The 14338-nt window shown below is 49.5% G+C and overlaps 3 protein-coding genes across 4 annotated transcripts in view; all 3 read left to right on the forward strand.

Moving 5' to 3' along the window:
• LOC123345337 overlaps positions 1 to 14338 on the forward strand; it is a 716016-nt gene that overhangs the window by 546034 nt on the left and 155644 nt on the right. The gene's annotated exons all lie outside the window — the stretch shown is intronic.
• LOC123346928 (iron-sulfur cluster assembly 2 homolog, mitochondrial-like) lies at positions 4765 to 5462 on the forward strand. Its single transcript, XM_044984368.1, has one exon. The coding sequence runs from the start codon at positions 4765 to 4767 to the stop codon at positions 5272 to 5274; it is 510 nt and encodes a 169-aa protein (XP_044840303.1). The 3' UTR covers positions 5275 to 5462.
• LOC123346929 (olfactory receptor 11L1-like) lies at positions 5717 to 6655 on the forward strand. The gene has a single exon (XM_044984369.1). It carries the CDS (start codon positions 5717 to 5719, stop codon positions 6653 to 6655), a length of 939 nt encoding a protein of 312 aa, XP_044840304.1.

A 14338-nucleotide genomic window follows, 5' to 3' on the forward strand; every position in this document is an offset into this window, starting at 1 on the left:
CAGTGTTTGAACATCGGGTCAGGGCAGGGAGCACCTCCCCACTGCACTGACACAGTAGAGAGAGAGTGCGTGGTGTGGGTATTTTAGGATATTGCACAAATACGGCAGAATTAAGGTTGTGTGGGCATTTATCTTCTCTCTGTATTTCCTGGTCCTCAGAAGTCAGAGTTTTGCTGAACTCAGCCTTTGGGAAGGGCCCGAGCTATCACCAGGCACCTTAACTCTGTATTAACGAAGGTTTTTTGTGACATTTTATTTCCTAGTTTTTTAAACAGAAGGAGCAATGTTTGTTGGTGGGAGTTACTGGCCGTTTAGACAACTTTCATTCTCATCTAGGTTTGCAGTTGATGCACTACTGTGACTCGGTAATAATCAAAAGACCAAGTTTTTATAATGTGCATTTCATCAGCAGCTCTCCAAGAGCTTGACATCATTATCCCCATTTTACAGATGGGAAACTGAGGCAGCAGTGATGTGACTTGCCCCCATGGTCATTCAACAAGCCAGTGGCAGAGCTGGGAATAGTCCAAATCCAGTGGCTTCTCCACTGCACCACACAATTTCTCTGTGATTCCACAGTGCTCCTCCCCACTCCTCTGCATGTTTTGTTATAGTTTCCTTCTTGTCCTACCCTCAGGGCACATGGAGAACAATGGATTATCATCCTCTTCTAACAACCTGGTACATCTCTGAAGACTGTTATCACGTCCCCCCTCACCCTTCTCTTCTCTAGACTAAACATGCCCAATTCTTTCTACCTTTCCTCACAAGTCAGGTTTTCTAAACCTCGTTATCATTTTTGTTGCTCTCCTGTGGACTGTGTCTAATTTTTCCCCATCCCTCTTAAAGTCTGGACACACTACTCCAGCTGAGGCCTCACCAGTGCCGAGTATAGCAGAACAATTACCTCCCAGGTCTTAAATACAACACACCTGTTAATTCACCCTGGAATGGGCAAGCTAGACCAGACCATCAGCAAAGAATAATTTCCATGCGCCAAATCCTAAGGAACTCATTCTTCTCTAACTCAGGCCATGTCTACAGACAAAATTAAGTCGACCTAACTCACGTCGGCAGACAGTCACCACAGTAATTACATCGCTCGTGCGTGTCTGCACTTTGCTCCTTGTGTTGGCGGTGCGTGACCTCACCAGGAGCACTCGTGCCAATTGCACTGACAGTGTGGGGCATCGTGGGAAGGCTCCTGAAAGCCAATAACAGTCGACATAAGCAAAACAGTGTCTACATTGACACTTACTACATCAAACTTGACTCTACGCCGCTCGTGGATGTGGGGTTATTAAGTCGGCATAGTGGGGCAGTTACATCAGTGGGAGCGAAATTTAAGTGTAAATGCTTCCATAGTTAGGTCGACATAAGATGTCTTGAGTCAGCCTCACACTGTAGTGTAGACCAGGCCTCAGTAGTCAATGGCCATAATGTTTACATTGTCTTAACAAGCACCATAGCATTGAATTCCCTCCTGAGGGCACTTGAAAAGCAGGGATCATTAGCAGCAGCCTCAGCGGAGATCCCAAGAGCTGTCTGAGCCAATGTGAGGCTGCTTTCCCCTATAAACCCTAGAAGGCTCCAGAGCAGGAGGTATGGAGGCCCCTTGTAATATACACGGGTGTGTGCATCAGGCAAGAAATCAAGAGCCGGCCCAGTGCAGCAGTGGAAGGTAGGTGTCTTTGCAGAGTGAATAAGGGCTTGTCCATACGGGGCGGTGGTGCACCACAGCAGGGTGTTAATTCTAAAGTGCCCCAATGTGTTGTGCACAAAGGAACTTTCTGTGGGTGCCAGTAAGAGTCTACACGAGCCAGTTCACATGCCAGATGTTGGTGCCCTTTAGAAATCCCATTGCTCTTGAGTGCACTACCCCACCCGGTAGACTCTGAGAGCAGGAGACAGAGGGGAGCAGCATGGAAATGGAAATCAGATCCCCACACCCACTCAGCATCGACACACAGGTCACCACTTCTTGCTGAGGATTAAAGGTAAATCTGAACCTTCCTGGGGTTTGTCCACACAAGGAGTCAGTGCGTGGCAAGCTGGGGTGCAAATCTACAGTGCTGTAGGTTGCTGTGCAGTAAGGGGCTGCGCGGATCCAGCTATCACACACTAAAAGTCCCCTGGTGGATTTTGTCCTAGTGCTGTTTGAAATGGGGGTAGGTCAATACGCACTAGGGAATGTTTAGTGCACTGGAGCAGGGTCCACACAGCGTGTTAGTACGTGGCAGGCTAGTGCTCTGGAGGTTCACACCCAGCTCGCCATGATCTAACTCTCCCTTTAGACAAGCCTTTGGTCAGATCCTGCGGTTCTCACGTAGGGAGGAAACGGTGCGGTAGTGGGAAGGAGCACAGCCGGAGCTGTTTCTCAGGCGCACACCGTAGTTGTGCATATCCTGCTCCTTCAAACTTCCTATTCTGCCCTTGATAGGTCTCATCCCCTACCCCTAACAGGGCTGAACTGTGACACTGCAGAGTGTGGTGGGAGCATTGAGTTCCAGCTGTTCTGTTGCACCCGGGATGCTGCACAAAATCCAGGCCCAGACACTCTCACTCTTCAGCTGGGCTGCAGAGCGCACCTGGGGTAGAGTGTGTCTCAGGGTGCCAAGGAGGGGAGGAGAGGGACAGGGGTCTGTATGTGCCTGCTCGGGGCATTCCCTTTGTGCACGGGGCAGGGCACTGGGCAGAGGGAGTTTCCCAGCTGCGCTGCTAGTCAAGGTCCTGCTCTCAGTGTCTCAGGCATTAGCATGAGGAGAGCATGCTCACGCCCTGCTCTGCTGGTGCTCACATGCAGGCTCCTGAGCTGCACCTGCTGACTAAGAGCTGGGGGAAGAGAGGAGAGAGCATCTCTTCTTTTCCCATTTAATGCTCAGATAGTACAATTTTGCTGGGTCTGTAAGCAGCACACTTCCATTGTTCTGGGTATTTGGGAATATTCACTGGGTGAAGGCCAATTAAGGGCCTTAGACCATGCAGTGTACTACTAGGAAAACAACTGAACTACAAAGGCTCTGTCTGTCTGCCTGTCTGTCTGTCTGACAACTCAGAATTTACAGCTCCTGGCTCTGACCCACCTGGGCAGCTGTAAAATGGGAGGATCTCTGGCAGAAGTTAATATTGCAAAAAACAGTTTGGGAGATCAGAGTTAGAGCTCGTGGATTTATTCATGTGAGGAAAGGCTGTGAGATCATTCTTGTTAAAGCCATTCCTTTACTCTCCCTTAGCGCCGCTGACCATTTTTAGTGTGGGCTAAAACTTGCCAGCATCCTTTGAGGAACAGCAGATCTTTTGTGGCTCTGCATAGCTTGAATTAAAGTCCTGATTCAGCAAAGCCCTCAGGACCAGATTTTTAAATCTATTTAGGGGTTGCTGAGCTCAGTGTTGCAACAACACCCAACTGAATGAGGAGTGCAAATTCCATTTTCAAAAGGGATTTAGGCATGGAGGAGTCTAAATCCCATTGGCCGTCAATAGACTGTAGAGTCCTCATTGCCTAAATCTGGGAAAATGAGATTTAGGCTTGGGCATTGTGATGCTGTGTGCTGCAGCACCTAAATAGCTTTAAAAATCTGGTCTTGAGGCACATTGCTTGCCTAAGTATTTTGAAAATCCCACTAGGCTACCTATCTGCAAATTTGGGTGCATAAATGTCTCTGGATATCTGTCCTTCTGCACTTGCTTAAGCTGATGGGATGTTTCCAGGGGTGAGCTGCAGACGGTTCGCAACGGTTCGCGCGAACCGTTTGCTAAAATTAGACGCCGGACAGAGAACCGGATGCTAAAGTTCTCTGTCCGGTGTCTAATTTTAGCAAACGGTTCGCGCGAACCGTTGCGAATAGGGTGACCAGACGTCCCGATATTTGCTTGTTTGTCCCGCGTCCCGACCAATGTTAGGTCGGGACACTGGGCAAACAAGCAAAGGCTCCAGAGCCCGAAAGGGCTCGCACCATCCCCTGCCTCGACTCCGCACCCTCCTTCCCCCATTGGCTCCCTCCCCAAATCCCTGCCCCCTCACTGCCCCATTGGCTCCCTCCCCAAATCCCTGCCTCTTACCAAGCACGCCATGCCCAGGAGACGCAGGGGAGCACGGAGTCGGGGTGAGTGTGAGTCCGGCCTGGCACCTGGAGGGAGAGTAGGGGGGCGGCCCTTCTCCCTACCTGGACAGCGGGACTCGGGAGCAGCAACTGCTGCAGCTCCCACTGCCGCGGGGGGAGGACGTGACCAAGCACGTGGCTCCCGGGCCCGAATCTGGGCCTGCTGCGGGGACCTAGCAGCGCGCACGCTGCGCCCAGCCCCTGGCCAGTCACGTCTGGGCTGGCTGCCCAGCTGGTGCAATCCCGCGGCGGAGGCATCGGCAGCCCAGCCCCGTTCGTTCCCCTGTGGGACCTGGGGGGGCTGGGGCCTGCTGCCCCTATTCCGGGACCGCCCGCGGCATTGCACCAGCTGGGCAGCCAGCCCAGACGCGACTGGTCAGGGGCTGGGTGCGCGCGGTGTGTCCGCTGGGTCCCCGCAGCAGGCCCAGACTCGGGGGGTTTGCATCGCCGTCCCCGCGCCGCCCGGCTGTTGAGCGCCTGCAGCTCCCCTCCTGGAGCCTCGCCCGAGCACCCGGCCCCTGCCGTGCAGAGAGCGTGCGGCGTTGCCAAGCCCCGCTGCGGCGCCTGACCCGGCCGTTCCCGGGGGGGGGCGCCCCTGGAGAGGGCTCGGGCCGAGGGCGCGGTTAGCTCCGCCGCGCAGTGTGACCCTGCCAGAGGAATAATGCGCAGGGACTCGCTAGGGCCCGGTGCCGGGCCAGGAGTTGCCAGCAGCAGCCTTTCTCCTACTTTACTGCGCCTAGTGAGAACACCACCCTGTTCTCAGAATGGAGCCTATGTACCAAGCATCAGGGTGCAGTGGGCATCATCCTCTTCTAAGCCAGGGCAACCAGTGTCTGACTCTAGCGAGGGACAGATCTACCTCAGCAACAGCTGTGTGAAGAGGCTGCTGGAGATTATAGAAGGGTCTGAGTTTCTCAGGCTGCAGGTGGAGGGAGGTGGCTGCTCTGGATTCCAGTACAAGTTTTCCTTGGACACAGTTATCAATCCTGATGACAGGTTGTTTGAACAAGGTGGTGCTCGTGTTGTTGTGGATGTGGACAGCCTGGCCTTTGTGAAAGGTGCAATGGTGGATTTCAGCCAGGAGCTAATCCGCAACTCATTCCAGGTGGTGACCAATCCACAGGCTGAGAAGGGCTGCTCGTGTGGAACATCCTTCTCTGTCAGACTCTGAGTGGACTCCTCCTTGGGTGTTGCTTGGGTGGACATTGAGCCAGAGACTGTCCTCAGCATTGTCTCCAAGGGTTTCTCATTTTGCTATTTTCTCAGCTTCCCCAGTTGTCCTCCTCAATCTGTTATACAGTTACTGCAAATATCCCCGTTTGCCTATTTGAACTGAGTCTGCAGCCAAGACCTATAGGGCTCTCCCTCCAAGGATTTGAAATAGGCTTTAAATCCCAAACAAAAGCATCTTCTGTCCTCTATGAAGCTCCAGGAACTGCTGAATATAATGAGTGGACGAACATCCCTTAAATCAGAACTTTTTATAGGGAACCCATTGTTAAATCAGAACTTTTTATAGGGAACCCGTTGTTAAGATTTTGGCAGCTCATCACTGGATGTTTCTGCCTTTGAAAGTCCCATCTCTGAGTTTTAGTATTTTTCTTTGTACCTAGATGCACCTCATAGACAAAGCAGAAGAGGACAATCGAACGATCATCACAGAATTCATCCTCCTGGGATTCGGGAATCTCCATGAACTGCAGATCCTTCTCTTCCTGGTTTTCCTGGTGATCTACATTGTGACCATGTCTGGGAACATCCTCATCGTTGCGCTAGTTGTGGCTGATCAGCACCTTCACACCCCCATGTACTTCTTCCTGGGGAACTTGTCCTGCCTGGAGACCTGCTACACCTCAACCATCCTGCCCAGGTTACTGGTCAGTCTCCTGACTGGAGACAGAACCATTTCTGTCAGTGGCTGTTTTGCACAGTTTTATTGCTTTGGTTGTTTGGTAACTACAGAATGTTATCTCCTAGCAGCAATGTCTTATGATCGGTATTTAGCGATATGTAAACCCCTGCGTTATGCAGCCCTGATGAATGGCAGGTTGTGCCTCCAGCTAGCAGTGGGGTCTTGGATAAGTGGATTTCTAATTTGTGTAATAATGACGTGTTTTATGTCACAATTAACATTCTGTGGCCCCAATGAAATTGACCATTTCTTTTGTGATTTTTCTCCAATGCTAAAGCTCTCCTGCAGTGACACCAGCATGATCACACTGGTTAGTGTAATACTCACCTCCCTAGACTCACCTTGCTCATTTCTATTAACTGTGACATCCTATATTTGTATCATTGCTGCTACGCTGAGAATCCCTTCCACTACCGGGAGGCAAAAGGCCTTTTCCACCTGCTCGTCTCACCTCATTGTGGTTACAGTTTTCTATGGGACCCTAATGACTGTGTATCTGCTACCAAAAACCAATACACTGAAAGCCCTGAACAAAGTGTTCTCTGTCTTCTACACAGTCCTGACTCCCATGCTCAACCCCCTCATCTACAGCCTGCGAAACAAAGAGGTGAAGGAGGCCCTGAGAAAAGTCATCCGGTAATATATGTTGCTCAAATGAATTCAGATGGAGTCACTGATCTGTGAAGGAATCTATCTGGCTTAACGAGCAAGAAAGTTTACATCTAGTGGGGTCCAAGCTCATACCAATGGGAACTGCTCCGGGGAAGGTGAGGACATGCTACACTTGGGTTGATGACATTCCCATTTGTGGCTAAAGCTGATACTTGCTACTGCCTTAATTGGAAACCTGACTGTACTCTACACTCCACATGGAGACATTTAAGATTTCTGATACGTGTTTCATCTATTCCTCTGCTCTCTCTGAGTTCGGAAAATTCCTCCATTCTACTTGGCACTGGCCTCAGATCCTTCTGGGTGGAATTAGTTGGTTCAAATATTTTCTCTCTCCTTGATGTCCTGGATTCCCAAAAGCTCCATAACTTTATATCTGGGAAGATTGTACTAGTCTTCCCATTTGTTGTACTGCATGTCATCTTGCAATGTGTAGAAGGGGTGTAAGGGTGTGCCTATACTGCAATGTAAGCCTAGGGTCTGTGGGACTTGAACCCATAGGCTCAGTGAGTGTAAACCTAGGCTTGAGGGTCCACACTGATTATTAACACTAGGTTTAGAATTTCTGGATCTGGGCCTCACACCAGTGCTCAGGCATCTACGCTCCGCTATGCAGACTTACGTCAAACTAGCCTGTGCCAGGTCTTCAGCTGGCTAACGAGAGAGCCTCTCCACCCCCCAGGATACTTGAAATAAACTAGAACAAAGGACAGTGACTTCAAGGGATGTGAGCGATTGCTGGACCTAGGCTAAAAGGAGATTAGTCTGTAAAAGGGAGCATTCTGGAACTGGTGAGTATCTTATCTGTATTCAGTTTGATTAGACATAGATTTGCGCATTTTATTTTATTTTGCTTGGTGACTCGGGAGAGCCGCTGATGCCCCTGTGTAGACCGGTGCTTCTGCAGCAGGACCACAAGCACAGACTGGTGGGATCCCATCGTCATGCAGACCTGGGGTGACCAGAACTTGCTCATGAAGAAAGCTACATTTCCGGAGCCTTGTTAGCAGCTTGCCCGGACCCTTCAGCACCACGACACATACGTGAGGGAAGCCATTCCTTTTCAAAAGTAGGTTGCTATACCCCAGCGTGCTACAGGTCTAATGCTAACCAGTTTGGGATTGGAAAGTTAACTGGAAGGTGAAGCAGTGGCTGAGGTTTCTGAGGCAGTCAGGTGTGTGGTTTAGCCAAAGGTGGGGGCTTAAACAATATACCCAAAGTAAGTGCTGGCTTGGAGAGAATGGGGTTTCCCCACTGCACTGGGGCCATGATTGTATGTACTCAAGGAGCCAGATTACAGACACTGCAAAAGGTACTACTCCATGGGTATGTGGCCCTTGTGGACCACAGAGGCAAAGTTATGGACGCCAACGTGGGTTGCCCTGGAAAAGTTATTGATGCCAAGGTTTTCCATCGGGCGGGTGTCTACCTTCATGGACAGGCCGGAACACTATTCCAAATGACAATGTCATAAATGGAATTACTGTTCCCATGGTTATTCTAGGGGATCCCATGTACCCCCTTTTGCCTGGGCATATGAAACCGTATCCTGATCAGAGGCCATGGCAAAGGAAGGATTAATTATATTCCCCACAGGTATAGAATGGTGGTTGAATGTGCATTTGCCAGACTGAAATCCTCAAGCCTGAGTGCGAGTTTGGGCTTACATTGCAGTGTACACATTTCCTAAGACCCAGTGCATCAGAACCAAAGCCGATTAGTGGCTATCAAAATAAAATAAATGATGTGAATGATTTGTGTTGACACAACCTCTTTGCTACAGCAACAACAACAACAAAATCAATGTCAAACAAAAAAGCAGCAGGTAGGCATGGAGGAAATGCTACTCATGACACATGCCAGCTCCTTTCATCCTGAAGCACATTGGGTAAAATTTCCAAAAGTGTCTAGCTGACTTAGAAGCATAAATCTCATTGACTTTCTATGAGACAGAGATTCCCTCATAGAATCATAGAATCTTAGAATTATAGAATCTTAGAATCTCAGGGTTGGAAGGGACCTCAGGAGGTCATCTAGTCCAACCCCCTGCTCAGAGCAGGACCAAACCCAACTAAATCATCCCAGCCAGGGCTTTGTCAAGCCTGACCTTAAAAACCTCTAAGGAAGGAGATTCCACCACCTCCCTAGGTAACCCATTCCAGTTCTTCACCACCCTACTAGTGAAAAAGTTTTTCCTAATGTCCAACCTAAACCTCCCCCTCTGCAACTCCCCCATTACTCCTTGTTCTGTCATCTTCTACCACTGAGAACAGTCTAGGTCCATCCTCTTTGGAATCCTCCTTCAGGTAGTTGAAAGCAGCTATCAAATCCCCCCTCATTCTTCTCTTCTGCAGGTTAAACAATCTCAGTTCTGTCGAAGAAAAACTCAGTTCTCGCTTTTTGTTTGGGTGCAGCAAAACCAAATACTTTATTATTTCTCCAGTAATTACCATGGAGGGAGAGAGTGCCATAGGACACAGGGTCACCCCAGTCCTGGACAGGTCTCTCAACTGGTAAACAATTACATCAAGCCTTTATACCGTTGTTTCAGACAATTTCTAGCAATAATACAGACAGTAAAAAGCAACAAATACATTTTGTTTATACATAAGCTTCTCTGCTATATCACTAGAAAAACAAGACTGCAAGACTGCATATTGCAAGGTCGTAATAACTTTCACACAATTCCCTCTGTCTTACATTATCTTGCTTCCTCACGTCACCAGGGTCACAGTTAACCTAACTCATGCTAACTAACATTCATTAAGATCTCTTTAAAACCTTGTTAATTATTTACTGGCTTCCACAGTTCCCTCAGCCTCTCCTCGTAAGTCATGTGCTCCAGCCCCCTAATCATTTTGGTTGCCCTCCGCTGGACTTTCTCCAATTTATCCACATCCTTCTTGTAGTGTGGGGCCCAAAACTGGACACAGCACTCCAAATGAGGCCTCACCAGTGCTGAATAGAGGGGAATGATCACATCCCTTGATCTGCTGGCAATGCCCCTACTTATACAGCCCAAAATGCTGTTAGCTGTCTTGGCAACAAAGGCACACTGTTGACTCATATCCAGCTTCTCGTCCACTGTAACCCCTAGGTCCTTTTCTGCAGAACTGCTTCCTAGCCATTCGGTCCCTAGTCTGTAGCAGTGCATGGGATTCTTCCATCCTAAGTGCAGGACTCTGCACTTGTCCTTGTTGAACCTCATCATATTTCTTTTGGCCCAATCCTCTAATTTGTCTAGGTCCCTCTGTATCCTATCCCTACCCTCCAGCGTATCTACCACTCCTCCCAGTTTAGTGTCATCTGAAAACTTGCTGAGGGTGCAGTCCACACCATCCTCCAGATCTTTAATGAAGATATTGAACTAAACTGGTCCCAGCACCGACCCTTGGGCACTCCACTTGATCCCGGCTGCCAACTAGACATGGAACCATTGATCACTACCCATTGAGCCCGACCATCTAGCCAGTTTTCTATCCATCTTACCGTCCATTTATCCAGCCCATACTTCTTTAACTTGCTGGCAAGAATACTGTGGGAGACTGTATCAAAAGCTTTGCTAAAGTCCAGAAAAAGCACATCCACTGCTTTCCCCTCATCCACAGAGCCGGTTATCTCATCATAGAAGGCATTTAGGTTAGTCAGGCATGACTTGCCCTTGGTGAATCCATGCTGACTGTTCCTGATCACTTTCCCCTCCTTTAAGTGGTTCAGGATTGATTCCTTGAGGACCTGTTCCATGATTTTTCTAGGGACTGAGGTGAGACTGACTGGCCTGTAGTTCCCTGGATCTTCCTTCTTCCCTTTTTTAAAGATGGGCATTACATTAGCTTTTTTCCAGTCACCCGGGACCTCCCCCGATCGCCATGATTTTTCAAAGATAATGGCCAATGGCTCTGCAATCTCATCGACCAACTCCTTTAGCACCCTCGGATGCAGTGCATCCGGCCCCATGGACTTCATCCTTCGGTCCTTCTGAAAGGGGAAACTTAAGCTCTGAAGTCACTTTGGTGCTTTTGAAAATTCTACCCATTGAATAGTACTTTAATCCTTATGTCTCTGATCCTAATGAATACACAGGAACTCACTGAAGGTATGACAGTAGTTGCGCCACTGAGGGTCGTCTACACGGCAGCAGAAGGTGAGCCTCAGGAATTTGGACTGAGTGGCAGAAGGGTTTGGCTGAGCACGAGTTGGTGCGTGAGAGAAGAGAGAGAGAGAAAACAAACAGAACAGAGAGAGGGAGCCTGAGGGAAAAAAAACAAAGAAAGGCAAACAGTAGCCTAGTGCGAGCCTTGGAAAACTGACCGTTTAGATCAAACGAGGTGGCTAATGAGACTTGGGGTGGTAAGCAAAGAAGCTGCTCCTTTTGTTCTTGGTTCCTCATGCATTCAGAGAAGTAGGACTTTGTACATTCCTTCTGAATAAACGAGATTGGATCAAAGAAAATATCAGACTCCATCAATTTCTACTTCCAACTGGGACATCCCCATGGCTCCAAACTGTGACTAGCCGTTGGGATAAAAAATGAGTAACAATACGCAGTGTCTACCCGGCATGGAGATACACATTGTGTTTGGGGAGGTTTGAACCCTAACACCCTCAGCATCTACTCAGGGTTGTCTTGTTTTTGCAGCAGAATAGCTAAGAGTGTCTGAGTATTTGTGTCTCTGTCTGGTTCCTAGAGGAAAGCAACCTGCTGCATAGAGTAATAGGAATCATCATCATTGCCTGTGGTAACTCTGGTTATTCTTGTTAGCCATACAAATGTCCAGTCCCTCTTTGATGACTACAGTCTAATCGCACATCTTGGAAAAAGGTATTTATTGGTTCAGAATTTGCCATCATTTAATTTGATTGTATGTCCCTGTGACGTTTCTTGCGGTGCCTGGGATTCTGCAGCACCCACTGACACCTCCCCTTAGCACGGGGAAGCAAGTCTGTGCCTGCCAGGGGTCAGCTCCCTGAATATTATTGTGATTTTTGGTGTAAGGGACCATCTATCACAAAGGCAGGCTTACTTGGGTGTTAAGACAGACTGGAGTGCCCAAGGAGACTGTCTGTGACTCCATGTTAAGGAGATTGTACTCAGGGGTGGCTCTAGGCACCAGCAAAGCAAGCACCTGCTTGGGGCAGCCCATTTGCAGGGGCGGCATGGGCTAACAGGCGGCTCTGGGAGCTGTAGTTCCTTGGTTAGCTCCCTGCCTATAGAGCCAGCCCTGGAGCAGGGAAAGAACTACATTTCCCAGCATTCCCTTGGCCACTACGAACTGGAAAGGAAGGAGGGCAGCACGCTGTGAGTGGAGAGTTGCACTGTGAATGGTAGTGAGAACATATTTTAATATTCAAAAAACAGGACACTCATGGGGAAGGGAAGCCCCACCCTGCTGCCATCCACTCCCTCTGACTGCTTCCCATAGAAACCCCAACACATCCAACCCCCTCCCCACTCCCTGATCAACCCCTCCCCAGACCCCTGCCCCTAACTGCCCCCTAGGACCTCACCCCCTATCTAAGCACTGCTGCTCCTTGTCCCATGATTGCCCCCTTCCAGGACCCCTGCCCCTAGCTGCCACCTGGACCCCAACCCCTATCTAAGCCTCCCTTCTCCTTGTCTCCAACTGCCCCCTCCTGAGACCCTCTCCACTTCCCCCCAGGATCCCACCTCCTACTTGTCCCCTGACAAACCCCTGGGACTCCCATGCCTATCCAACCGTTGCCTGTCCCCTGACTGCCCCCCCAAACCCCTGACCTATCTAACCCCCCTTCTCCCTTCCCCTGACTGCCCCCTGAACCTCCACCCCATCCAACCCCCCCTGCTCCCTGTTCCTTGACTGCCTCCCCAGAACCCCTACCCCTTCTCCAACCCCCAGCCCCCTTACTGTGCCACTCAGATCAGCGTGTCTGGCTCCGTGCAGCTCCAAACAAGCTGCTGCATACATGCTGCCGTGCTCCCCCACGGAGCCCACAGCCCTCCCCCCCACACACCCAGCACCTGCCTTCCAGATTTGAACACCTCAAAATTCAGGAGTGCTCAAGCTCAGTTTGGGCAGCTGTTACTTCATTCTCCCAAATCAAATATACAGATCCACTGTCACTTGCTATAGAAAAAGTAGTATAAAATAGAGCAAGAAATGCTTCCTAGTGGTTATTAGGACTGGAATTGCTATTTTCAACAGCCATTATCTTTTTGTTTGTTTGTTTGTTTAAAAGGAAGACAGAATAATAAAGGCACCTCAACTTTTCCTCATTTATGGAGGACAGTCTTATAATATGCATCCAGATATCCTCCAATCACACAAGCTGAAAATTGTTCCACTTTACTGGAGCTCTGTAACCATATGGGAACCAATCCTGTCTGTGTTTTGTGCACATCCAAAATTCCTGCTGAATGACCTGCCTTGGGAGCAAGTTACCAGTGACCCAGGGCTGCAGCGGAAGGAGGGTGCAGGTGTGGGGGGAGAGCCCAGGGCTGGGGCGGCAGCAGGGTGGGGGGAGAGCACTGGTGAGAGGGAAAAGGAGAAGCCCAGCGCTGGGCTGGCAGGGTGTGTGTGTGGGGAGAGAGCCCAGGGCTGGGGCGAGGGGCAGCCAAAATTTATTTTGCTTGGGGAGGCAAAAAACCTAGAGCCGGCCCTGATTGTAGTCCTTGAGGAAGTCCCACTTGATACCTGGTTGGTGAAATCTAAGTCTAGAACTCACAGCTAATGTGGGGGTTGTGACCTTATTCTGAACAGTCTGCCCTGAGGTTGGTACCCGTACTCTTCAGCCACTCCAGGCAGCCTGACAGCCCTTCTTCTCCGGTCATCGGGGATGGCATGAGTGAACCAGGTAGTCTTGAAAAGCCTGTGCTGCCACAGTGCGACAATACTGTCCTCAGTTTTCAGCAACTCAGGGGCTGGAAAAGGGTGTGAAGTGGTCGTTACACTTTAAGAGTGTGGTATCCTGTCGGGGGAGAAGGATCAGGGTTTGAAGATAGGGCCATGGCAGGGAGCACCTGCCCACTGCAGTGACACGATAGAGTGGGAGTGTGTGGTGTGGGTATTTTGGGGTATCCCACAAATAGGGCAGAGTTAAGGTTGTGTGGGCATTTATCTTCTCTCTCTATTTCCTGGTTCTCAGAAGTCAGAGTTTTGCTGAACTCAGCCTTAGGGAAGGGCCTGAGTTATCACTGGGCACCTTAACTCTGCTTTAACAAAGATTTTTTTTGTGACATTTTATTTCCTAGTTTTTTAAACAGAAGGAGCAATGTTTGTTGGTGGGAGTTCCTGGCCATTTAGACAACTGTCGTTCTCCCCGAGGTTTGCAGATGATGTGCTACTGTGGCTCGGTAATAATCAAAAGACCTAGTTTTTATATTGTACTTTTCATCAACAGATCTCCAAGAGCTTGACATCATTATCCCCATTTTACAGATGGGAAACTGAGGCACATGGTCATCCAACAGGCCAGTCGTAGAGCTGAGAATAATCCCAATCCAGTGGCTTCTCCACTGCGCCATACAGTTGCTCTGTGATTCCACAGTGCTCCTCTCCACTCCTCTGCATGTTTTGTTATAGTTTCCTTCTTGTCCTACCCTCGGGGCATGTGGAGGACAATGGATCATCATCCTCTTCTAACAACCTGGTACATCTCTGAAGACTGTTACCAC

This window comes from Mauremys mutica, chromosome 12, assembly GCF_020497125.1.
Source record: "Mauremys mutica isolate MM-2020 ecotype Southern chromosome 12, ASM2049712v1, whole genome shotgun sequence".
In the NCBI taxonomy this organism is placed as follows: Eukaryota; Metazoa; Chordata; order Testudines; family Geoemydidae; genus Mauremys; species Mauremys mutica.